The sequence below is a fragment of the Nansenia antarctica genome, assembly GCF_963989245.1.
Source record: "Nansenia antarctica genome assembly, chromosome: 8".
Classification (NCBI taxonomy): Eukaryota; Metazoa; Chordata; class Actinopteri; order Argentiniformes; family Microstomatidae; genus Nansenia; species Nansenia antarctica.
In genome coordinates this window covers 16,508,968-16,536,016 of record NC_137678.1, presented here as the reverse complement: position 1 = coordinate 16,536,016, position 27,049 = coordinate 16,508,968, and the positions used below count along the sequence as shown (strand labels likewise).

General features: G+C 44.1%; 2 protein-coding genes across 2 annotated transcripts in view; both read right to left on the bottom strand.

Annotated features, from left to right (window-relative positions):
- LOC308163739 (histone H1-like) overlaps positions 1-27,049 on the bottom strand; it is a gene marked incomplete at both ends in the record, with an annotated part of 203,279 nt that overhangs the window by 108,270 nt on the left and 67,960 nt on the right. The window lies entirely within an intron of this gene.
- LOC308163744 (histone H1-like) lies at positions 25,213-25,824 on the bottom strand (the record flags this gene model as incomplete). The annotated part of the gene is made up of 1 exon (XM_080537932.1): positions 25,213-25,824. The coding sequence occupies one exon, from the start codon at positions 25,822-25,824 to the stop codon at positions 25,213-25,215; it is 612 nt and encodes a 203-aa protein (XP_080394058.1).

The following is a 27,049-nucleotide window of genomic DNA, read 5'->3' as shown; positions in this document are numbered from 1 at the left end:
AACTTTTGTCTAAAAAGCAAAAAATACTTAGGCTATCCAGTCAGTTATGTATTTTAAAAAAAATCGGTATCGGTATCGTTATCGGTTGATCTTGAGGAAACAAATCGGTGATCGGTATCGGCCCCAAAAATCCAGATCAGAGCATCCCTACTGAGAATAGCTTACCAGTCACTGTGATTTTGACAGCATTGCTGTACTCTCCTGACCCAGACTCACACCAGTACACTCCAGCGTCAGATGATAATATAAAGGGGATGGTGCATGTGGGTCCAGTTGATGATTCAACAGAGGGACACTCTCCTGTGGACATCATCACTCTCCATCCAGTAGAGTTCCCCTGCACCTCACAGCTCACTGAGACAGTCTCACGCTCATAGAACTGAGATCTGTTGGAACTGATGGTCAGAGAGGCTGGAGGAGAGAGGTCTGGGAGAGAGAGAGAGAGAGAGAGAGAGAGAGAGAGAGAGAGAGAGAGAGAGAGAGAGAGAGAGATGGACAGTCTCTGTCTTTCCCCAGACACTATTACGACAAAGCAACAAACAAACATGGGTCACAACTCCTACAGCTCTGTCGTTCACTGGGACTGTACCTAGTCAACAGTAGGCTGGGTCTGGACATAGTCAACAGTAGGCTTGGAGGAGACTCCTATGGTAGGAACACCTACAGCTCCTCTCTGGGTAACAGGACAGTAGATTACTTCATCACTGACATTAGCCTGGCGTCTCTCAGATAAGAATTTATTAATTAATAATATTATAATAATAATATTAATAATAATAATATTAATAATAATAATATTCTGCGGGCCGGATGGGAAGCTTTGGCAGGCCGGATGTGGTGGTGCATGCTCTAGAGAGATGCGGTGGTGCATGCTCTAGAGAGATGTGGTGGTGCATGCTCTAGAGAGATGTGGTGGTGCATGCTCTAGAGAGATGCGGTGGTGCATGCTCTAGAGAGATGCGGTGGTGCATGCTCTAGAGAGATGCGGTGGTGCATGCTCTAGAGAGATGCGGTGGTGCATGCTCTAGAGAGATGTGGTGGTGCATGCTCTAGAGAGATGCGGTGGTGCATGCTCTAGAGAGATGTGGTGGTGCATGCTCTAGAGAGATGTGGTGGTGCATGCTCTAGAGAGATCTGGTGGTGCATGCTCTAGAGCAGGGGTGCTCACACTTTTTTGAACCAAGATCTACTTTTCAAGTAGCCAGTCTGCCAAGATCTACCAGTCTAGTTTCAACATCGCAAACGTACACGCACGTACTACAAACACACACACACACACACACACACACACACACGCACACACACACACACACACACAGTTCCCAGCCTGCATAGTAAACTCACAATACACTTTCTCTCTCTCTGTCACACAGCCACACAGGAGAAGACCATCACAAACCCTCCCTCTTTGCTATTCTCACTCTCACACACACACACACACACACACACACACACACACACACACACACAGACACACACACACACACACACACACACACACACACACATTTGCCAGTCTGCATAGGGAGCCATAGCACAAACCCTCCCTCTCTCTCCCCCCCCCCCCTCTCTCTGTCTCTCTCTCTCTTACAGACACACACACACACACCTCAATTTCTCTCACTCACACACTGACAGCCAGTCTGCAGTACCATAGCCAACTACTGATCCAACAAACAGAAAAGTAAACCAGATACAAAACAGGTAATTCCCTAGTTTGAAAGGAGGAAATAAATGCATTTCTCTACCTTAGTGGGAGACCTGGCACTGGGAGGAGGCAGCTAGTTTCTAGTAGTCAGGGCTGTAGGAGCTGGTTGTAAGGTGTAGGCAGGCTTGCAAGGTGTCATCAGCCACTGTGGATCTGTCATCGAAAAGGCAATCTGCAGCCTCGAGAAACGCTTTTTTCACAATTTCGCCGTCTTTGAATGACTTCTTGTGTTTAACAAGAATGTGACTGACGCGATAAGAAGCTATCGTTACAGCCGTACGTTTTCGCTCTTTTGCCACATTTCCCTTCTTCCAAACAGCCATCATAGAAACAGCCATCGTAGATCTGCAGATCAGACAGACGCACTTCCAATATCACATTGTGTAAAAAAGTCCTCCTCCCATTCTGGATGGAAGTTGTACGTTATTGATTTCTTACTTGGTCCAGCTTCCCCACTCATTTGTATACCCTTTCTTTAGTACTAAATAGTAAATGGTAGAAATTGGAAGGCTAACTAGATAATTAGTCTCGCCGGTATTTTGTATTTTGTAGTTGGCGCTGTTGACTGCGCATGCGTGGTGAACCGTGTGTTAGGTGAAAAGATCAGATCTCAGACTGGCTTACCTGTACGTCAATCAAGTGGCAAAAGCCATAGTGAGGATGGATGATAGGCGAACTTTTTTTTATTTTTTATTTTAATTTTAATTTTTTCAATGCCATGCGATCTACCCATACTACCTTTGCGATCGACCGGTCGATCGCGATCGACGTATTGGGCACCCCTGCTCTAGAGAGATGCGGTGGTGCATGCTCTAGAGAGATGTGGTGGTGCATGCTCTAGAGCAGGGGTCGGCAATAGGCGGCCCGTGGGCCATTGCTGGCCCGTCACCAATAATATTTGGCCCAGCAGATTATTTTGAGAATCCATTTTTTTTTTTCTTTTTTTTTTACAATATCGGACCGACAGTCCCACACCGTGCCTATAATGTCCGAATAGAGAATCTACCTCCACCTGAATAATGCTTATTGTACTTTTATTCATGTTGAGAGTGAATGACACAGGGACAGACAATCAGGCACCGAAGCGCACTGACGCTGAACCCCTCAGAGTGAATCATAAGCAGGTGGACAACGCGTGGTGCTGAAATAGCTGACGTGCGGTTTGTGGTTTGAAAAAAATAACACCAGCTCATTAAATCATTCAAACGTAATGTTTACGTATGTGACTGCAACACACATATGGACAGTAACAAAGCAAATTCTGTTTAATTTTCTGAAAAACATTGACAACAAAATCGGCGCAAAGTGGTGCTCCTATGCTCCTGAAACGACAGAGCAAACGCGCTATTAGGGATAATAAGTACAATGAGCCATTCATTCAAAATATACAAAATACAATTAGGTTATTAAATCTCACTTAATGAGAAAACTGGCATCTCCCATCGGTCACTATTTGCTTGATATCTGGTGATATTGACGTCACTTTAATCCGCAGGCAGTTTTATTTTATATGCATCAATCGATTCCTCTCGTGCGTCTTTATCACATTCATTGACGAAAAGGACGACTCGCATAGGTGGAAGGGAACATTCATTGACGAAAAGGACGACTCGCATGTATAGAAAGGGAACATTCATTGTGAGCACGGAAGATGTGAGTCTCACAACGGCTTTGCATTGATGAAACCAGATAGGATGAACGCATAGTTCGCTGTCCATTCCTCTTTAAATGCCCTGTTTCACCGTCAACTTTCCTCTTTACACCTTTGGAGAGTGACATGATGTTTCTCTTGCTAGATAGCAGGTTAAATGTTTAGCTTTCACCCAACACGCAAACAACCAATCCAATAATAATGTGACCTTGTCTGGGAGGAGGGGGGAATAATTATCAGAACAAAAGTATGTTAAATAATTATTAGAATAAGTTAGGCTGCGATACATCGTCAGTCCACACATTTATTATTAAAAAATATGGAAAAGGGTGAAACTACGTTTCAACGTTGTTGAGAATCACAACACAAACTCGCTAGTCAAGCCAAAATACTGCAACGTAATGGATTGGACTGCTACCTAGTTAACTATAACACTACTTTACATTGTTAGCAGGCTCACAAAACAAGCTGTGTTAGTTGACTAGCGATGTGTATAGTCGAAAGAAAAGTCAAAGCATTAGAACGTGTCACATTTTTAAACAATCAATTACTTAAATTAGCCGTTGATTATGTTCGGGCCCGCCATCTAGTGGCTAAAAAAAATTTGGGCCCGAGGCCAAACCTAATTGCCGACCCCTGCTCTAGAGAGATGTGGTGGTGCATGCTCTAGAGAGATGTGGTGGTGCATGCTCTAGAGAGATGCGGTGGTGCATGCTCTAGAGAGATGTGGTGGTGCATGCTCTAGAGAGATGCGGTGGTGCATGCTCTAGACTAGAGAGATGCGGTGGTGCATGCTCTAGACTAGAGAGATGTGGTGGTGCATGCTCTAGAGAGATGTGGTGTTCAGTACATCAGTAACTCACCTACTACCCAGAGGAGCTGTTGAGAGCTGTAGGGTGTATAAACGACTGGGTCTCCTCTCCCAGCTCTACATGAATACTTCCCTGTGTGATTCAGACCAACAGAGCTGACAGAGTAGGAGCCTCCAGCCCCACGCTCGCTGTCTGGTAGCAGCTCTCTGGTCTGCCTTTGTCCATCGTACTCATCTCTGTACCAGTAGAATCTCCAGTCTGTAGAAAAGTCTTCAGCCTCACAGCTCAGAGTCACTGAGTCTCCAACATTCAGCCACCGTCTAGGAGACGCACTCAGGAAGGGTCTCCCTGTAAGAGAACAGGTGTGAAAGTGTGAAATTGTAAAGTGCAAGAACACAAAACGTTGTCTTTCACAAATATTTTTCTATGATAAACAGAGGTACAACAATACAGTGTTTTTGTTAATGAGAACATTTTCTTAATGAGACTAAAGGCCTCTGTGAGATATCTGTGTTTCGTGTGGTTCATTCGCCACACAAAGATTCTCAATTCAGATGGAAGATAAATGTCTTTGATTCCTCGATGGCCAGGTAGGCAGACACAGTAATAGTTGTATTGTGTAATAATTTAAATCTTCAACATCTAGACTTGACATTCTCATATTTGTATGATACTGCTATGAGTTAATTATTTCTCTAAGCGAATTGAAGAAGGGAAGTGATATGAAGGTGGAGCTGTGAAGATGATAAGTGATCACAACAAGTCATAACTTGATGTAAGATGGAACACCTGAAGATACACTCACCAACTCACCTTCAGATCGAGTGTGTCCAGAGTAGATGTAAGCACTCATCACTGAAACACACAGAGAGAAACTCATGAGACTCACTACATTATAAATATCACTCAAGATTACACTCACATGAACACACACACACACACACACACACACACACACACACACACACACACACACACACACTCACATGAACACACACGTACACACACACACACACACACACACACACACATACACACACGCACGCACACACACACACACACACACACCCACACACACACACACACACACACACATGCACACACACACACACACACACACTGTACTCACAGAGTATGATGGAGAGAGAAGTGTGTTCCATCTTGTCCTGCCAGACACTGACTGTCTTCAGTCTCATAGTGACTGACTCTTAGACCAGAAACGCCCTAAAACACAGCCTGACAATCACTTCCTAGAGAGAGGGAGAGAGAGACAAAGATTGGGAGAGGGAGAGAGAGACAAAGATCGGGAGAGAGCAAGAGAAAGAGATGGAGGGAGAGAGAGATTAAGACACACACAGAGAGAGAAAGGAGGAGTGGCTGCATATTAATATCAAAGAGATGAAACAATAAAAGGTTTGAGTCAACATCTCTGGTCGTTTCTACAACTGTCTGTTACTGAGCTGTCCTTCAACAGGTCTGTCTGTTACTGAGCTGTCCTTCAACAGGACTGTCTGTTACTGAGCTGTCCTTCAACAGGACTGTCTGTTACTGAGCTGTCCTTCAACAGGACTGTCTGTTACTGAGCTGTCCTTCAACAGGTCTGTCTGTTACTGAGCTGTCCTTCAACAGGTCTGTCTGTTACTGAGCTGTCCTTCAACAGGACTGTCTGTTACTGAGCTGTCCTTCACTAGGACTGTCTGTTACTGAGCTGTCCTTCAACAGGACTGTCTGTTACTGAGCTGTCCTTCAACAGGACTGTCTGTTACTGAGCTGTCCTTCAACAGGACTGTCTGTTACTGAGCTGTCCTTCAACAGGACTGTCTGTTACTGAGCTGTCCTTCAACAGGACTGTCTGTTACTGAGCTGTCCTTCAACAGGACTGTCTGTTACTGAGCTGTCCTTCAACAGGACTGTCTGTTACTGAGCTGTCCTTCAACAGGTCTGTCTGTTACTGAGCTGTCCTTCAACAGGACTGTCTGTTACTGAGCTGTCCTTCAACAGGTCTGTCTGTTACTGAGCTGTCCTTCAACAGGACTGTCTGTTACTGAGCTGTCCTTCAACAGGTCTGTCTGTTACTGAGCTGTCCTTCAACAGGACTGTCTGTTACTGAGCTGTCCTTCAACAGGTCTGTCTGTTACTGAGCTGTCCTTCAACAGGACTGTCTGTTACTGAGCTGTCCTTCAACAGGACTGTCTGTTACTGAGCTGTCCTTCAACAGGACTGTCTGTTACTGAGCTGTCCTTCAACAGGACTGTCTGTTACTGAGCTGTCCTTCAACAGGTCTGTCTGTTACTGAGCTGTCCTTCAACAGGACTGTCTGTTACTGAGCTGTCCTTCAACAGGTCAACTGTCTGATTAATTATTATTATTATTTTTACTACTCACATGGACCTTTTGAAAATGTACTGAAATACAAATGAGCACAAATTAAGTTTAACATAAGTATAGCCTACTTGATAACTAACTAAGACATTAGTTACAATTCAAGTATAGTTTTGGGAAATACAGTTAATGGGAGGAAATTAAATACAAAATGTTTATTTGATCGCAATTAATAAATAAATAAATAAGACATTTGTCTCAAGTATACTTTTTGTCACTACACTTAAATACAAATGAGAGGAAATAGTTCCAAGTGCATTTTCAATATAGTATATTATTTGATTACTTAATTTACTTTTTATACAAATACAATTAAGCAGAAATAGATTTTAAGTAGATTCTCAATAAATATATGAAACAAATTAATATAAATAGTGAATAAAACAGGGCCCAAGATCGACACTTGTAGGGCTTGTAGATACTATACCATTAACAACTAACGTGGTGTCTGAGGTTGTACTGTGATCAGCTGTAAAGCTAGGTTGACGAGGGCTTAAAACAGAGAGGTTAGAGAGAAGTCCTTTAAGACCTTTTTAAGACGTTTTATTTAAACTGCAGCAGAGTTTAGCAGACAGGAAGTTGTTAGCTTGGGCATCATGTGACTTGGCTGAGATGAGATGTAGACCCCCCCCCCCCCCCCCCAAATATTTTCTTTTCAGGTCTAGGCCTACATGATTCACGTGGGTCACCTATTTTTTATTCACCACCTTTCGCCGAAAGGTGACAAGTGTGCACCACTGTGGAAGTAAACAGAAAAGAGAGAAAAAAAGCCCACAGAATTGGAAGGACGAGGCTGGGCAGAATCGGAGTGCCGTGGATGTTCTGGACAGGCCCGAGGGCTACTGGAGGAGGAAGTACTTCAGGGCCATGACGGGATACAACGACAACAAGTGGAAGAGGGACCTGAGGGACACCAACCGCAACACAGGGCTGCCCACCCAGACAGAGAGAGTCCTCAGGTTTGCTGAAACACTCAGGTCATGTTCTCACATGAAAGTCTGAATCAGGACCCGGAGGAAGTGGATGAGTTTGCAACATTGTTGCATAAATTATTTCTCTGATTAGCGTTCTCACGGCCCTTTATGTAAACGAAGTAACATACGCAGTCGAAGCAACAGACGTGGTAGTTGATTGGTCAGAAAAAAATAAAATTGCCCGTTCATCCCGCTCTTATCCAAATCAACACGCATGCGCTGTTGTTTTCCTATGGACAGCCTCAATGCATCGTTTCTAACCGGAGCGAAACCACCCTTTTCAAGCGGAGCATGTGTTCTCACAGCTCCAAACGACGCAGAGCAAAGCGAATTTTATCCTAAACTCGATTCCAAGTGAAGCAAATGTTCTAGTGAGAACACACCGTCACTCACTCTCTTGAGTCAAATGCCAGTCAGGGTAATTCCCCCAGGTCCCCTTGGGCCTTAAAGTCTAAAATCCAGCAATCCGATTTAGAAGGCCTAAAAAGGTCCCACATTTCAGTTATTCGGTCTTAAAAATGAGATCCTGCAAGGACATCAGTCCGACCACATCTATTTACGCGGCAATTAATCAAGCTGGAACCAATATTTATTTTATATTAATTATCCTTCAGACTTTTTTGTTTGTATGGCAGTGAAATCCCTAATTTCATCACCTTGAGGATGACAAATAGCTATCATATGTTGTCACGAATATGTCTAAAATTATATTCATAGAGGTCTAAAAAGGTCTTAAATTTGACTTGTTGAAACGTGTAGGAACCCTGCAAACATGTATCTCTTCTTCTTCTTTCGTGTAACGTCAGAGGTCCAACTCGGTGTCGCGTAGCCATGCCCGCATCTCTGGTTCTAGGTCGAAGAGGCTGGCTTCTGAGGGTGGTCTATATAAGGGGCAGATGGTGATTATGTGGTCGGCGGTCTGCTCTGGGTCACCGCACTCGCATGCCGCACTGTCCGCCAGGCCCCACGCCTTCATTGATGTTTTAAAGCGACCGACACCAGTTCGTAGACGGTTCAGTGTGGTCCATTGCCGGCGTGGTAGGTCGTCTCCTCCAATGGCGCCATCTCCTGGGTCCCAGATGTAGCGGTGGATTCGGGAGGGCCCGGTTGACTCCCACTCCTGCTTCCAAGCTGCTGCCAGCCATGCATCTCTGGAGATGTCCTCAGAGGTGGAGTTGAGCATGGCTTGTGCTGCCTTGTTGTAAGGGTGGCGGGTCTTGAGTCGGCTTGGAGGTGCTGGTGTTATGGTGGTGTTGTGCAGGATGTGCCAATCATGCTTTTGTGCCTTCCTGGCCAGGGCGAGGGTGGCAGCCTCCCGTCGGAGGCCGGCCGGTGCTATTCCCGCGAGGACTGGCAAGAGGGACACAGGGGTAGGCTTCAAGCATCCAGTTATTATTCGGAGGGAGGTATTGATAGCCACGTCGACCTTTCTCGCATGAGGGCTTCTGCTCCAGACTGGGGCGCAGTATTCTGCTGCAGAGAAGACCAGGGCTTGGGTGGATATTCTTAGCGTCTTAGCGGAGGCTCCCCAGGTTGTACCAGCAAGGCGGCGGATCAGCGCGGCCCTGGATGTCACTTTGGCCTTGACTTCTTCCAGGTGTTGCCTGAAGGATAATGTCCGATCCAGGCGCACTCCAAGGTACTTCGGGGCTTGCTGGACCTCCAGACATTTGTTGTCAACGCGCACCTCAAGTTCCCTCCTGGCTTCTCTGGTGCTGAGGTGGTATGCCGCTGCGACTGTCTTTCCGACACTGAGTTGTAGACGCCACCTTCGAAGGTATGCTACCAGTGTGCCTATGTCTACGTTAAGACCCTCTTCCATCGCCTTCCACGTTGGTCGGCTCAGCATGATGGCAAGATCGTCTGCATAGCCATACTTTCTAGATGCTGTATCAGGTAGGTCGTGGATGTAAACGTTGAACAGCATCGGCGAGAGAACAGACCCCTGCGGTACCCCGTTCCTCAGTCTTCTGAGCCTACTGCACTGGCCACTGCTGGTCTGTAAGATGAAGCTGCGGTTGGAAAGTGTCTCCATGATGAACTTCACCATGTGGCGGTCCGGTATTGTCCTCAGCAGCTTCAGGTGGAGTCCCTGGTGCCACACGGTGTCGTATGCAGCAGTCAGATCCAGGTACACTACCCCAGCTTTCTCATTGTCCTGGAAGCTGTCCTCGATGTCCTGACAGAGTAGTGTTACCTGGTCTGCTGTTGATCTTCCACGACGGAAACCAGCTTGTTCCCGTGGGAGCTGTGAGTCCACCACTGGCTCGATGCGGCTATGGATCATCCTCTCCAAGATCTTAAATGGGACACCGAGCAACGAGATTGGTCTGTACGACGACATGTATCTCAATAGCTGCAGTTTCATCTCAGCTATTGCAAGTCATTGGTATTTTATTGGGGCATCATGTTTGCTGCACCTTCAGAGTCACAATATGTGGACAGCAGCTGGTGGAAGTGGGAACAAGTTGGCAACCAATAAAATAAAATAAAACTTTCTGAAAAAAGTTATTATGGTGAGTCGTCACAGCTGGGGCTGCTAGAGGGAGGAGAGAGTTCCTATGAGCTTCACTTGGCCTGTAGCTACAGAATAGAATGCTTTATTAGTTATTATGTCCTTAGTCCATGTGTTCTATACGTGACTTACCTCTGCTGTGTCCATCGTCATGGGCAACCGAATCATCTATATACATCAGTCTGTTATGGAATGCTAAGGTTTGGACCCAGTTGCAGTACAGAACAAAGGAGGCAGTAGGCAAGTTTTGTAGAATCAAAAATAAAGTCACACTTTACTGAGTATTGTCAGGCATACAAAACAATCTAACTGTAATGTGGAAAAATAAAAGAGGAGAAAACTCAGTCTCCAAAAACTATGAGAAATAATAACTGGCACAAGGCAACACAAACTTAAAGTCTCTGCACAAAGTCTCTCACAATACCAACTAGGGGTGTAACGGATCACCTAACTCACGGATCGGATCGTGTCACGGATTTTGAGTCACGGATCGGATTATTTTTCGGATCAACACAAAACATATCTTTTTTTTAATAAAAACAACATTTTCCTTGAATTCTGTAAAAACACCACTTTTAATGTGTGAAACAAAAAAACAACATTCAAGATGTCAAAACTGATATATATATATCACATATATATATAACATCTATATATAACAACATATATATATATATAACAACATATATATATACCATCACTGCTGCAAAGTAACAGAGTACTTTTTTTGTGTGTTTACACAATCACCCAGGCTGCTTAGCGGGTGATATGACGTGATATAATTGGGACAGAGATGAGTGAATGAATGTTGTTGTCAACTCAGTACACATGCAGAGAGTGAGAATAAAGCGCACATGATTGTTTTTCTACCGGTTACATTTGAATGAATGAATGGTCTTTATTGTCATTGCTACAGTACAGGTACCAAACAACGAAATTTAGGAGGGGTGGCTCCCCTGGTGTTAGGAAAAAAAAAAAAAAAAAGGATTTTGCTATTGATCCGCGGTACACATGCGTTCCGAACCGTGGAGGGCGATCCGAACGGATCACGGATTATCCGTGATCCGTTACACCCCTAATACCAACCAGGTAAGATCAGGCTTCAGTGACAGGCACACAGTGAGACCACAGCTGACAGGGACAAAGGAAAAAAGAATGCATATATAGACTAGAGGCAGGGCCGGACTTATGCATGGGCTACCCTGGGCTTGAGCCCAGGGGCCCCGGGCTACAAGGGGCCCCAAAATAAATCCAAATGTATGAATAAATATTTGCTCTTTGATTTTGAATTCATAAATTACGTTAAAATTGGAAAAAATTGTTTTGTCGCAGCGCAGGGCACGGAAATACAGCCCCCCCCCCCCCTCCCCCGCGGGCATGGAAATACAGCCCCTATCACTATTCCTACTGGACGCTTTGATGAATGACGTGTTTTAATTTGTTTAATTATACTGTATATTTAGGCCAATGGAGAGGTTTACATCGACGCGTCACGCGCAGGGCAGGGGCATCATCTTTGGTGGAGCGATTGTCAATGTCATGATCATGGCGGACAGGAGGAATTACGAGAGTGGAGCGCAAAAAAGAAAAATGAAAAATGAAAAAGTGGAACGCGAAAGGGAGACACTGAGAAAAACTCCAAAACTTACTGGGTTTTTCAAACCAGTCGTAGATGCTTCATGAGTTCAGACACTCGCGCCCAGACACATACTGTAGCTGTCCAATACACACCTCACTTACATTTCGTCTCAGGCACCCACACACTCCCCCCACGTAGGCCCTGTTAGTGTAGGTTTGTTATTTTGTCTGTCTTTATTAAATAAAAATGTTATTATTGTCACCTTTGTCTCTGTGTCCGTCTGTTCTGGGGTTCTGCCACATTTGACCGCTTGGTTCAGGCCTAACACTTGCTTTTTCTTCATGTGCTTTATGCCAATAACATACTCCATTGGGATACGTGCGTTTCTGGTCATAGGTTCTGGTTGGTGTAGTTGTAGCTTATCATTTTTAGTGTAGGTAGGGGCCCGAACAATGACTCAAGCCCAGGGGCCCCCACCCCCCTAAGTCCAGCCCTGACTAGAGGGATAACAAGTCAAGGCTGTACAGAATAGACACTATGATTACAGAAAGTAGGTAAAACCCATACAGTATAGTACAGTACAACATTACTGATAGGAGTCCATGTTTGCCCCCTAGTGGGTCTATCTCACTACTGCAGGATGGTGCACTAACACTCCCTCCTTTGCTTCTCTTCATCCATCTTTCTCTCCCTTTCTCTTTACACTGCCTCCCCTCCTTCTCTTATACTGGATCTACAGTGCCTCAGCACCCACCTGCGGACCTTTTGGTTTCACCTGCCCACGCTCAAAACCAAGCTGTTGGTTTTCCTGTTAGTGATAGGTGGGTTTGTCACTTGCTAGCGTCACTACAACCCGTCATTGCAACCCTAACCCTGTACCAGGCGTGATTGAATATGGGTCAGCGAAAGGTGTTCAGTGGAAGGTACACAAGAGTGCATGCATAGTTAGGGTTCTCCAAATATCTCCTTCAGGGAACCTGGGTTACATTTGCAACATTTACATTTTATGTGTCATGGCTTGGGTTGGTCCAGTGGTCTAGCACAGCCTACAGAGCACACATATGCCCATGTTGGCATTGGATCGAATCTGGCTCATGCCCTGCTGACATACCCTTACTTTCCTGTCTTTCTCCACTTGGTACCCTCCAATAAAAATAATATGAGTAATATAATATTATATATATATATATATATTTTGTTCTTTTAATTAAACATTTAAAATAACCCTTTAAGATTTGATGTGTCATAACAGGTTGTATGCTTGCATGTCTGCCTATTTGTGAAAAGTAACCTCTGACCTGAGCTGCTGGGGAAGGAGGGTGCCCTTTGCGGCTGGGGGCAGTGGCTTCAGAGCACAAGACAAGACAGGTAACTGGGGGACGTTAGACGGCAGGGAGAAAGGCGATGTGGTGGTAGTCGGCGCTGTCGTCGTCGTCGTCGTTGTTGAGGAGAGGTTTTTGGACGGCGAGCCCCCCTGTGAGATGATGATGAACAGATGAAACTAGTCTCTCTGAGACCTTTTTCACCTGAAGTCACCTTAAGCACTACTACTGTTTGCACACACCCCTGGTCACTGTGAACATTCAATTACACTTTCCACAACTGCTGTTTGCACTTACTACCTTCGCACATACCATATCTTTGCAGATTTGTACATACCTCTTTTTTTGATATAGCCTCTAATTTATATCTGTGGACAATTAAGTTGAATCTAATCTAAGTTGTTGTTATTATCTGGGCCTTTCTTTTGTCAATGTCGTTGATATAGGTTAATACTATTCGTTTTTTTATCATGTCGCACCTGCAGAGGGCGATGATGAACAGTGTGCAAAGGTCCGCCAGCAGTGTTCATACCAGGAGATCTCACTGCAGAAGATAATCATGGAAGTATAAAATAGACAATGTTTTATTTAGATCCAAAGGACTAAAAAACATTGTTGGCATAAAATGCAGCTTACCAGTCTCTTTTCCAACTGCAGTCAAGGTGCCAGTTTGCACCGGTGCAGACGTGGTTCGCTGACCAGTCAATGGGGTAGAGGCTGCAGACAGAGTCACCGGAGCGTTCTGTACACCAGTCACTGCACACAACAACACAGAGGATACTATCCAGTCTCAGAGGACACCATCCAGTTTCTGTACAGTTACATGTATTTGAATAGTATACACATTAAATACCACAAACTTTCTATCTCCAAAAAGAAGAGGAATGGATAGGGATATCAGTCTCACCTACGACATCGTCATCCTCTTCCTCCTCAGTCAAGTCTATAACTCTTGATCGTTTTACTGGATCCACCAAACAAAAAACAACAAGTTTAGAACACCACAGCAGAAATCGTACAGCTCCGACTGACAAATCAGTTAGGATTTCAGAACACTAGATAGAACCTAGAACACTCTCCATTAGACTCATGATGACAATGAGGATACTCTGTAAAGTCCAAGAGTGATTGGAATAAACATGGGGCAACCACCTTACTGTAGAACTACAAATATAGGACAGTGACCTCACCGTGGGAATGAATTAGCTGGATGAGGTTAGGCAAAATACAACTGGACTTGAAAAGCCAGCTAAATGACAGCACCACACCTATTGATTTGAAAGCTGCTTATAGAGGCCAGAAGAGTGGATTATGTCCCAATAAATGGATAGTACAGTATAGTGGAAGTGGAGACATTGTACATGCAGTAAATGGCATTGATTCCCCAACATGTTGGAACCATTCCTTTGAGATTCTGGTCCATGATGACATGATTGCATCACACAATTCCTGCAGATTTTTCAGGTGCACTTTCAAGCTGTGAATCTCCTGCTCTACCACATCCCAAAGGTGTTCTATTGAATTCAGATCCTTTTACTGGAGAGGCCACTGAAGAACACTTCAGTTTATTGTCCATGAAACCAGTTTGAGATGGCTTTTGCTGACATGACATGGTGCTTTATCATGCTGGAAGTAGCCATTAAATCATGGGTAAATCATGGCCATGAAGGGATGCACATAGTTAGCAACAATACTCAAATAGGCGGTGTGCCAAGAAAACATTCCCCACACCATTACACCACCTGAATGAATATATATATATATATATATATATATATATATATATATATATATACACACATCTATGTATTTATTATGTTTTCTTTTGTCGAGTTCCTCCACCTCGTCTTCATCATGCCGAACCCACCCCCCCGGGCGGCGGTGCGGTTGTGATTGAAGCCCTTCTGGATGCTGTACTCCACTGGCTCTCTAAACGGCATGAGGGCATGAGGATACACACCAGCTTCTCCATACAGAGGTATGCAGTATCTTCTACCATGAAGTACTCATCAGGGGGGTACTTTGCGTAAATTGAGGACTGTTTCAGGATGGTCGCCAACAAAGGTGTGTATGAACTTGCCATCGCTTTCAAAGACGGCCTGCAGCTGGACAGAGGTGAACCCAGCAGTGGTGCTTTTGCATGCCCAGAAGCACACTCAGGGCCTCTCTGGAAATCCAAAAGTCTTTCATCAGGTCTTGACTTAAGTCATAATAGGTTTGCATCAGTGGGATAAATGTGATGGCATTTCAACGTTGTTGAAAATCAATGACACACTCACTAGTCAACTAACACAGCTTGTTTTGTGAGCCTGCTAACAATGTAAAGTAGTACATTCACAGAATCTATTCGCTTGCAATATTTTGGCTTGACTTTCATGATTTTCAACAACGTTGACATTTATTAAACATTTACAGATTTAAAGTCTGAACATTTGGATTGGTTGCCGACTTCACCAGCTGCCATCACAATGTGTTAATAAATGTAATGAATGTAGACAACTCCCATCTGAGAAAGCGATAGTGTCTTCTGTTTTTTTGTTGCTTCCTTTGGGTTTGCAAGTGATTCGGCACCAGAGAACAAGAAGGGAAAACCAGCAGACACTGTGTCTTATGATGAGACTTGTCAAAATAGGCCTGGATTTCCCTTTAGCGATGTTGATGGAATACCACCCAGGTTTTTGAGTTCCAACAGTACAATTATCCTTTGGAATTATTGGAATCATTGAAGGATTATTTGTCTTCATTGTCACACACCTTTGGGGGTTTCTTGACATTCTCCATGGCCTGGTTGACAGCTGCAAACTTGTTGGAGATGCTAGCAAACTTTTTCTGAGAGGATACAAAGGTAACATAGATAATTGTAATCTACATAATATTCCAATTATCCTAGTCAAGTAATTATTATTTGTAAAGCACATATAAAACAACTTGCGCTGACCAATTGCTGTACATCGATTTAAAATCACAATAAAGGCAATAAAAACACAATATATAGAATCACAATAACATAAGCATAAATACATACATAGAAGGTACACAAAGAACAACAAATCAAAAACCACATTAAGGAAACATAAAGAATATAAGTATGTTTTAAGCCTAGATTTAAAGAAGTCGATAGAGGGGACATATCTGATTGAGAGGGGGATGCTATTCTACAGTCTAGGGTCTGGCACGGTTACCCCTGAGCTTGAGCCTTGATTTCAGGACAGCTTAGGGAGCCCTAAGCTAGATGAACTGAGGCTCCTGGAGGTGGAGTAAGGGGTTAAAAGGGCAAACAGGAGGACCTTAAAGTCAATCCTGAACCGCACTGGAAGCCAATGGAGAGAGGCCAGAATTGGGGTAATATGGTCTCTCTTCCGGGGACCTGTCAGGAGCCTGGCAGCAGCGTTCTGGACAAGTTGCAGGCTGGACAGGGATGCCCGACTAATCCCTGTCTAAAGGGAGTTGCAGTAGTCTAGTCGTGAGGTTATGAAGGCGTGGGTGACCCTCTCAAGGTCTTTGAATCAGAGAAAGGGCTTGATTTTTGCAATTGTCCGTAGCTGAAAGAAACTGGCTTCCACTACTGTATTAACCTGCTTGTCAAACTTAAAGGCGGGGTTGAATGTCACACTAAGGTTTTTGACATTGGGTTTGACAAAAGGGGCCAGACTGCCTAGGCTGTTGGTGATTAGATTGGTGGAGTCGGGGGAACCGAATAGGACCACTTCAGACTTCTGCCATCCAACATTGATGTCCTCAAGTCCTCAAGGAAGTGTGTGTGTGTGTGTGTGTGTGTGTGTGTGTGTGTGTGTGTGTGTGTGTGTGTGTGTGTGTGTGTGTGTGTGTGTGTGTGTGTGATCTGCAACACAACTAACCTGCATGCTGTTGACTACACTCTCGTGTTTGGAATACCGGTAGTCCATTTTGTCCACCCTGTCACAGAGCTCCTGAAGGCTCTTGTCAAAGATGGTGAGCTGCAGCCGCAACTGTTCCGCTACCACCTACACAGTAGGAAAGAACAGGAATAGAATACAATTCTTTATTATCCGTTCTGATGTTTTCTCTCCATCATATGATCATATCACAGCAAATGGAGAAGAAGGAAAGGTAGAGAGGACTTTAATGAGTCAGTGACAACAAGAGGGCTCTTGAAAATGCCGAAATCTAACCATATTATTCCAAGTCTCACAACACAGGAAATGTGCTGTACTTTTGACAATGATTTGGGATGCTTTGAGATGCTGTTTATGTATTTAGACCAGTGGTTCTCAAACCTCTCCTTGGGGACCCCCAGCCGCTCCACATATTTGATCTGTTCCACCACCAGCACACCTGATTCAACTTATCAAGTACAAATCATAATTGCGTTGTACTTGATTAGTTGAATCAGGTGTGCTGGTGGTGGAACAGATCAAATATGTGGAACGGCTGGGGGTCCCCGAGGAGAAGTTTGAGAACCACAGATTTAGACAAATAAATATTACGGGAATCATGGATTTCATATCAAGGGAATCATGGATTTCATATCAAGGGAATCATGGATTTCATATCAAGGGAATCATGGATTTCATATCAAGGGAATCATGGATTTCATATCAAGGGAATCATACATTTCACCAACCTTCTCCAACCTGTGTTGGCTATTCTGGCTCCCACAGATCTGTAGCTCCAGATGTGCCTCCAGCTCTTCCCCATCCACTGTCGTTGGCATCTTCTCCTCCATCTCCATCTCCACCTCCTCTCCATCCTCCTCTCCATCCTCCTCTCCAACTGGATCGATCCACTTCTTCCTCATCAGCCACTCCACCTCCCCTTCATCCCTTACTTCATCCCTTACTTCATCTACTCTGGGCTTCTCAGCCGCTTCTCCTTCCCTTGCTCCCTCTACTGTTGACCTATACTCAAGTCCATCCACCTCCCCATCCTCCTCTTCTCTATCTAGTCTGGCCTTCTTCCGACTCTTTAACTCCTCTTCATCCCTCACGCTTCCAGACGGGTCTCTTTTCCGTTGTGGGGCAGGCTCCTCCCCCCAATGTTCTTTTCCTTGGTGAGAAAGAACAGCAAACATGCAGTAAACATATAGCTCAGAGGTCAGTTGGTTAAAAGTCTATAACGATTAATCGACTGAAAATATATAAATAAGAAAGTGTATACTCAAAGAGTTGTTTTCTTTCTAACCCCCTATAATGTTTCTCTTGAGACATCTACTACCTCCCTGTACCGTTTCTCCTGTGTCATATAAAAAAAAGTTTTGTTATTATTATTATTATTATTTGTATTTAAAAATAGCACGACAACTGACAATGGCACCTGGATTGAGCTTAGATTACTTTTTCCTACTAAGACTGGTGGGTAGATGATTCACATACTTAGTCAAATGTATTTGTTGTAAGTCGCTTTGGAATAAGGCGTCTGCTAAATGCCAAAAATGTAAATGTAAAAATGTAAATGTTTAAGATGTTAGTGATTTCATCCCTAAAAAACACATCTGAACAGACTTTGCCATACGGTTGGCGTACATTTGTCAAGGTTGATGAAGAGAAGAGCTAGAGTATGGTTTACCTTCATCAGCCAGAGGGAGTGTTGCACAAGGTGGAGGAGGATCAACTAGAGCAGAACTGTGAAAACTTTTCATTGTTTCCACCTCTCCTTCTGTACTTTCTCTGTGTTCATCCTCTTTATTACTTCCCTTGTGTTCCTTCTCTTTCTCTTCTTGACTTTTTCCATCTTCACCCTCTTTCTCTATGTCACTTTCTATGGGTTCCATCTCTGTCCCTTCTTCACATTCTACCTGGTCCTGCTCTTTCTCCTCACCCCTCTCCTCATCCCTCACCTCATCCCTTCCCACCAGGCTCTCTTCATCCTCACTAAGCATCAGGAACCACGGCCTGACATCCTGGTCTGACTCAGCCGTGTGTGACGAGGAAGGGCAGGGGGAGTTCATGGTCAGTTCTTCCAGAATCAATCCAGTGCCAATAAGTGGAAGCAGCTGGGGGGGTCCCCCATCAAGCCCTCCCTCTGCCATCCCTTCATTTTCTTCACCCAACTCCATGGGCGCTTCATCTTCAGTGTGCTTGCCATTTTCCAGTGGTAGGAGCTGGGGTGGGGATGGCGCAGAGCACCGGGGGGGGAGAGTAGTGTGGAGAAACCCCAGTTGCTGTCGATCACTGTTTTTCATTGTCTTTCTGGCCTGGACATCATCCATGCTTGGCCTGAGAGGTGGGGGAGGGAGAGAAAGAGAATACAAATAAGAGCTTGTACTGATCTGGGCAAAAAAGCGTTTAAGTACGCTGCCCCCTCTGCCTGGAATACTCTCCAGAAAGAGTTAAAATTAAAAGAACTAATCAGTTATGATGCTTTCATAATGATTGTAAAGGTCTTAGGAGGTGAAAGTATTGGAAATTGTCATTGCTTTTAATTCAGTATCTGTGCCCGCCCAAACCTGCTTTTAATTTATTGTTATTTTGTATTATGTCTATCTGTGTATTGAATGTATGCCTGTGTCCCTGTGCTGCACCTCTTGGCCAGGTCCCTCTTGGAAAAGAGATTCCTTATCTCAATGAGGTCACCTGGTTAAATAAAGGTTTAATAAAAGAAAATATTTTTTAAAAGAGGTGGGTGGGGAAAGGAGGAGAGAGAGAGAGAGAGAGAGAGAAAGCAGGAGGACGATAATTGATATTAGTAACATTGAGAAACAAAGTACTGGTGTCAGAACTCTCAAACTATGACAAACGCCAGAGGGTGCAGCTGTTACACTGACATGGGCTCTGTTTTTATGTCGTCCATCATGCTTCTGTTGTGTTGCGTGTTATACTGGTACTTGTATGTTTTTATTTATTTTACATCTAATCATCTGTTCATGGCAATATTCCAACAAGTTATGTGAGCGAGCACTCTCTTAGGGTTTAAATGATAAAGATCCAATGCACACTGACAATACTGTCTTTAACAGTCGAGCAATAGCAAAATGCTGACTCTTCTTTCCAAACATGTAAAAGGCTAGCCTAAACAAAGCAGTCACATAACAAAACGACATTATTGTGGATAAATTAATATTCTGAATATGCTATTCAGCCCACCCTATGTTGAATGGGAAGTAGCTGCAGTTGTTGTAAGCCAACATTAGAGGGTGCTGTCAGATGTATCTTTGCGTATAGGCTACTGACTCCACCTCTCGAAAAAACAGGGTGCACTTTAGGCTCCTCTTAGACATCTGTCTCCTGCCCTCTTGCACTCTAGTAAATCATTAAACTTGTACTGATGTGCTATCTTGGCCAGGTCTCCTCCGAAAAAGAGATTTCTATCTCAAAGGACTTCCTGGTTAAATAAAGGTCACATAAAAAAAACATGGGTCTCCAAACAGAGTTTTTTCTAGAGGCACACTTAAAACAGGGTGTGTGAGAAATCTCCCAGAATGCCTTGCAAATCATCAGCAAGCAACAAAAGAAACCCACAAATGTAATAGGGGTTAACTTCATTAATAAAGATTTAAATATTAGGATACCCATCGTATTATCTTAGTTTAATGTCGTTTAAATCTATTGTAGACCTTTTCTTGATAACAGGCATAACAAAAAATCAGTAGTATGCTGATTTGTGCAGTCATGCATTTTGGCATATTTCCATGTTGCATTTCCCCCCTTTGATGGCATAATGACACCAGAAATGTAACTGTAGTCCAGCAGCGAAGTTGTTGCACTTGTTACCTCCAATATCAGTGCAGACTGGCATGGTACGAGCACAAGTTGCTAGCCTACAGAGCACCGCTATTCTGTCATGAACTGGCCTGGTAATGAAGCATTGTTCTTGTTGTATTTGATGACCTGTTTGATTGATTGATACAGCGGCGATTCTACATTTGGGGCAGTGCCCCACCAGATGATGCTGTGGTGCAACATGCTCATTACATCTGAACTTTGTGGCAACATGTATTTCATATTTAATGCAAAAGTGATTCAATGGTTAAATTGGTGTGTATAAATATAATAAACTTGACTCACTATCCTTATAGTGCTGTTTTGGAGTAATTTCTCGTGTGTGTGTGTGTGTGTGTGTGTGTGTGTGTGTGTGTGTGTGTGTGTGTGTTCTTATGCTGCAGACTGCACTCCCTGTCCTATCTCTCTGCTGTAGGGCAGTGGAGCACTCTCCCCGTCATGAGCGTGATTGTCAGAAGCAGGGAAAAATTACAGTAGGTGAAGGGGCAGAAATGTTTCTGCCCAATGAATGTTGCCTAGCAACGGGTGGCGAAAAAATATTAAACGTTAATGACGGTAACATGGCCGTGACAGGAAATAATCACAAAGCAATTCAGTTGATCTATTGTAAGTCTGTCGCTAATAACTAGCTAACAATTAATTGTGTAGTTCATCATCAATCATCCAAAGTTCATAGTTCAATCATCCAAGATCATCGGCACCCCTCTCCCATCAGTTGAATCACTGTATCTCAAACGCACCACAAACAGAGCACATCAAATTATCTCTGACCCCTCCCACCCTGCTCACCACCTGTTTCAACTGTTGCCCTCTGGACGGCGCTACCGATCCCTGGCCACCAAAACATCCCGTTTCAAAAACAGTTTTTCCCCTCTGCCATAAGGACTCTCAACACCTGACTCACTGCACTTTATACATTGTAAATTGTAAATATGTTCTTGTCTTGTGGTTATGTGTGTTCATGTCCATGTAATAGTCATGTGCAATGTGTGTATGTTTTTTTGACACTGCTGTTTGAGCTGTACCGAAAACAAATTCCACAGACCTAGGTCGTGTGGTCATTAAACTATTCATTCTATTCATTCAGTTACTGTTTGAAAGTTCAGTGGCTCACAATTAACTGTTATACTTAAAGTAATTTACTATAACAATGGTTGTGGTGCATACTTACGCCAAATTTGAGTTGTTCCCTTCGGTTCACGCGATCTTTGTATAGAACACCTCTGCCACGTGACACTCCGTCCAACATATGTGGACACACATGCGCTCAAATACGGTATTTTACTTTCTAAACATGGACATGTTTCATATGTGCTGCACATAATATATGCTCACATATATCTGACAACCGCAAACATTATTTTACACATGAACTACGCCAGCTAACTGTCAACAGTTCCAAGTATATCCAGCTGCATCCGACACGCGCTTCACCCGGACGCATGAAGACCATATTTGGTTCGAGTGCGTGATCATACCGCGCCTGCATATTTGCATATTTGGTTCGGACTACGTCATCGCCTTACTACGGTGGCTGAGGACGATTTCAAGTTCATATTTCAAGTATTTATGGATATGACAGATCATTCGCTTACTATGCATTTCGATATGAGATAGATGCATTTTTGTATTTCAAGTATTTATGGATATGACAGATAATTTTCGTCCCATTCACTTAATGCTTAGTTTTTTAAAACAAACCAAATAAACACATTTCCAGCAATGGATTCTACAGTTAGGCCCATATATATATATATTTGGTCACAGACAGAATTTGTGTTATTTTAGCTGTTTACCAAAACATCTTAGTTACAGTCATACACAAGTTACAGTCATATAATGAATATGAATGAATGAATGAATCTTTATTTCGAACATGATTTAAAAATAAAAATACTAAATAACAAATAACTAATATGTAGAGTACAGTCCTATCAATTGTTCGAAAAGGAGTAGGAAGAAGCCTGTCCTACCCCTGTTTATACTTAACAATTATGCTTACATTATATAATCCAATTAATTAATACATATATTTCAGTATCATCCGTTCTAATACTTTTTCATTCTTAATATTGACACAAAATAAATAAATAAACATAATTTTTCCATTCTTAATACTGAAACAACACAAAATAAATAAATAACAAACATCAGTATCCACAATGTAATACAGAAGAAAAAGACACAGAAAACCACACCTTAGTTTCCAGAAGATTAACAACCTTCCCTGTCCTCATTTTGGTATTTAACAAAAATAATTTCTTTAAACCTTTTTTTAAATAGAGCAATATTTCTGCTTTCCTTCATATTTTCCTCTAGCCCATTCCATATGGTAACTCCGTAGAATGATATGCATCTGCTCCTGAGATGGAGGCGAGCATAACCCTTGTTAAAGTTGTGGTTACCTCTCAAATGATATCCCTTATCCCTCTCTATAAATCATTTGTTAATGTTACCTGGGAGTTCTTGAGTCTTTGCTTTATACATTAACTGTGCCAATTTAAATTTGAATAAGTCCATGAGCTTTAAGGCATTTGACATTAGGAACAAGTTATTTGTGTGATCACGATATCCGACCTTATGTACAATCCTCATAGCTTTTTTCTGTAGTGTAATCAATGGGTTTAAAGTGCTTTTATATGCATTTCCCCATATCTCCACACAGTAACTCAAATAGGGTAAGACAAGAAAACAATATAGAGTATACAACATCCTCTGTTCCAGAATATGTTTTGCCCTACACAATACTGCAATACTCCTTGATACTTTGGATCTAACGTATCTTATATGAGATTTCCAACAGAATTTACTGGGCTTAAAGTGCAGACTCTCAGCTTTAGGTAAAGGGTATTCACATCCAAATTGAAGGAAGGGTTTATGAATTATAGCTCTTTTATATATAATAACCAAAAGTAACTAGACAATTGACTCAAAAGCTGTTTCATGGGCCAGTGTGGGCTATTTATTCCTTCATTTATTTATCAATTAAGCAGGTAAAAGGTCAGTGTAGCATTTGGAAGCTGTTGCTGTATACGCACAACATGCATGAATGAATGAATGAATGGTCTTTATTGTCATTGATATAGTACAGGTACCAAACAACGAAATTTGGGAGGGGGGGCTCCCCTGGTGCTAGGAAAGAAAAAAAAAGAAAAAAAACAAGAAGGGAAAGGAGCTGGTTTACATAAATAAAGGCTATGTACACTATCCACTATACTATACTGTACAAATGAAACACTGTGCTGTACTCTATGCTATACCTATTCTAATATTTCCTATTCTCTGCAACCTTATGTACCCTAGGGTTGTCATATTGCACATAGTGTTATTGCACATTCATTTAAAGTGTCGCAGTTTGCAGGCTTGAAATGTACACATTTGTGCCTCAGCACTACACCTGATGCAGTCAACAGAGCTCTCAATGCAAGTGAAACAGGCCATCCTTAGGCTGTAAAAACCAAAAAAAATCCACCAGAGAGATAGTGGGAACATTAATAGTGGCCAAATTAACTGTTTGGTACATTCTGAGAAAAAAAGAATGCACTGGTGAGCTCGGCACCACAAAAAGGTCTGGACGTCCATGGAAGACAAGAGTGGTGGATGGGTTCACCACAAGATTGGGGGTTCACCACAAGATTCAAGCCATTCACCGCCCAGCAGTTTGTTCAGCTCCTCGTTGTTACGGACGGCCAACTGCAGATGACGGGGGATGATACGAGACTTCTTGTTGTCGCGGGCGGCGTTGCCGGCCAACTCCAGGATCTGAGCAGTCAGGTACTCGAGCACGGCGGCCAGGTAGACCGGTGCGCCAGCGCCCACACTATGGGCATAGTTGCCTTTGCGCAGGAGCCTGTGGACACGGCCCACTGGGAACTGGAGTCCAGCTCGGGAAAACGGGTCTTTGCCTTTGCTCCGGCCCTGCCTCCGGTTTCACCTCTTCCTGACATCTTGAAACTTAAAGCGAGTTCTGTGCTAGTTATAGAAAAAGTGGATACTAGTCGCTCGCTTGGAGTGCTGTTTTTATAGCTCAGCCTGACCAGCGTTCATTGGCCACTGGGCCGATGACACCTCATCCAATCAGCAACCCGGATACGCGCGCCTCTTCCCGCCGCCCAGCGATTGGCCGCTGTTTCACTCGGCCTTTGTGAGTTTCCCTCGCGCGCCAGAAATCAAAGTTCAAATCAAACCAATAATTTCCTAATAATATACTAAATAGCGAAACAATACTCCTTATTGGCATTACAGCGAAAAGTGAAGTGCATTAGGCTATCACAGTTCTCCCCATACGCAATGTAGTAGACCATTTCTACTTCTCGCTCACGCAGAGACCGAGTGAGTTAATATATCGTTTGTGTAAAGTATTAAACCCTCATTAAGGCCATTTCAATATTTAATATAGCTATTATTCTCGTGTGCATAGGTCAGTGATTGAGACTGGTGTAAAACGGACCTTCTTATTTGAGAAAGTTCCGTTATGTCAACATGGATGAAAATGCACTTTTTATGGAAAGGTGGGTGGCTCTTAAAAGAACCTTTTTTTGTGGTGTCAACATGAACACTGTCAACACAAGTTTACTTCTTTGGGGCTGCCTTCTTTGCCGTGGCTGCTTTGGGCTTCGCTACCTTGACGGCCTTTTTGGGGCTCTTGGACGGGGCTTTCTTCACAGGTGCGGGCTTCTTAACCTTCTTGGGGCTCTTGGCAACCTTCTTAGCGGCGACGGGCTTCTTTGCGACTGCCTTCTTGGGAGACTTCTTAGCGGCGACAGGCTTCTTTGCAACGGCCTTTTTGGGAGATTTCTTAGCGGCGACAGGCTTCTTTGCTACTGCCTTCTTGGGTTTTGCGACGGCGGCTTTCTTCACCGTTTTCTTGACCGCCTCCTTGTTAATCTTGAAAGAGCCGGAGGCACCGGTGCCCTTGGTCTGGACCAGCGTGCCTTTAGTGACGAGGGTCCTAACGGCGACCTTGACACGGGAGTTGTTCTTCTCCACGTCGTAACCACCGGCAGACAGCGCCTTCTTGAGCGCGGCCAGAGACACGCCGCTCCTCTCCTTGGATGCGGACACGGCCTTGACGATGAGCTCGGCGACGCTGGGGCCAGCTGCTTTCTTGGGTCTGGCTGCTGCTTTCTTCTTAGGTGCCTTGGCCGGAGCGGCGACGGCGGGGGCTGGTGCGACTTCTGGCATGTCTGTAAAAAGTGTCGTTTGTTGCGGGCTACAAATCACTCTGCGATGCTGCTCTGTGATAATGAAGCTCAACCCGGAGATGGGGGCTGGTCTTAAACGCGACATGAGAACCGTACAGACTCAACCCTCTATGCTCGGCAATCTTGGCTGACAAAATGTGCTGGCGTCTGTGTTTTCTCCTCGCCTATAATGGGCCAAAAGTCACCGATGGAACCGACTTGAGGTCCAAATTTGAACGGACCAGCGAGCAGACATGCCTCCGTTCAGAATAAAATCATGTGGGCCGCGAAGGCCTCGTGTATTTTGTTGTGATTCGCTCAAAACCCCGCCGTTCCACCATCGGAGGGAGCGATGCGCACAGCTTTCCCTGTGCTATTTGTGTCCTAAACTGCTTAAACATGTATACGATTGCGACCAATACTCGTTGTCCTGGTAGCCAGGTTGTTTGGCTGGGAGTTACAAGGTTGAAGGTTCCCCAATGTGGTGCTGGGCGTTTTAAATGTGAGCTCTTTCGGGGGGGGGGGCAAAACACAATCGCCTGGATTGATTATCTTCCCTGTCCTGAACCTGTGAGTTTTGTGAGTTGACCCCCTCACAAAGAAATGAAGTCTATAATTTGAATAGCAGGTTGATTATAACAGTTGGAGAGAGACGACCTATAATGGAGATTCATGGCCAAGCCCGGGAAGCAGACCCGCGGACGGAAGGCGTTCATTGGCCACTGGCTCGATGTCACCTCATCCAATCAACGAAGAGGGAGACTGTATAAAAGTAACTCGGAGTCTGTAAATCTATCTCTACTTCAACTGGAAGAAGAAAACTTGCGCGATGAACGGAACCAAGAAAACCGCTCCTATGTCCACCGGCAGAGCCCCCAGGAAGCAGCTCACCAAGACCGCCACCAAAACCGGCAAGAAGCGCAGAAAGTCCAGGAAGGAGACCTACGCTATCTACGTGTACAAGGTCCTGAAGCTGGTCCACCCCGACACCGGCATCTCCTCCAAGGCCATGGGAATCATGAATTCCTTCGTCAACGACATCTTCGAGCGTATCGCCCGTGAGTCTTCTCGCCTGGCCCACTACATCAAGCGTCGTACCATCACCTCCAGGGAGATCCAGACCGCCGTGCGTCTGCTGCTGCTTCCCGGTGAGCTGGCCAAGCACGCGGTGTCCGAGGGCACCAAGGCCGTGACCAGGTACACCAGCTCCAAGTAGTAGCGCTTCT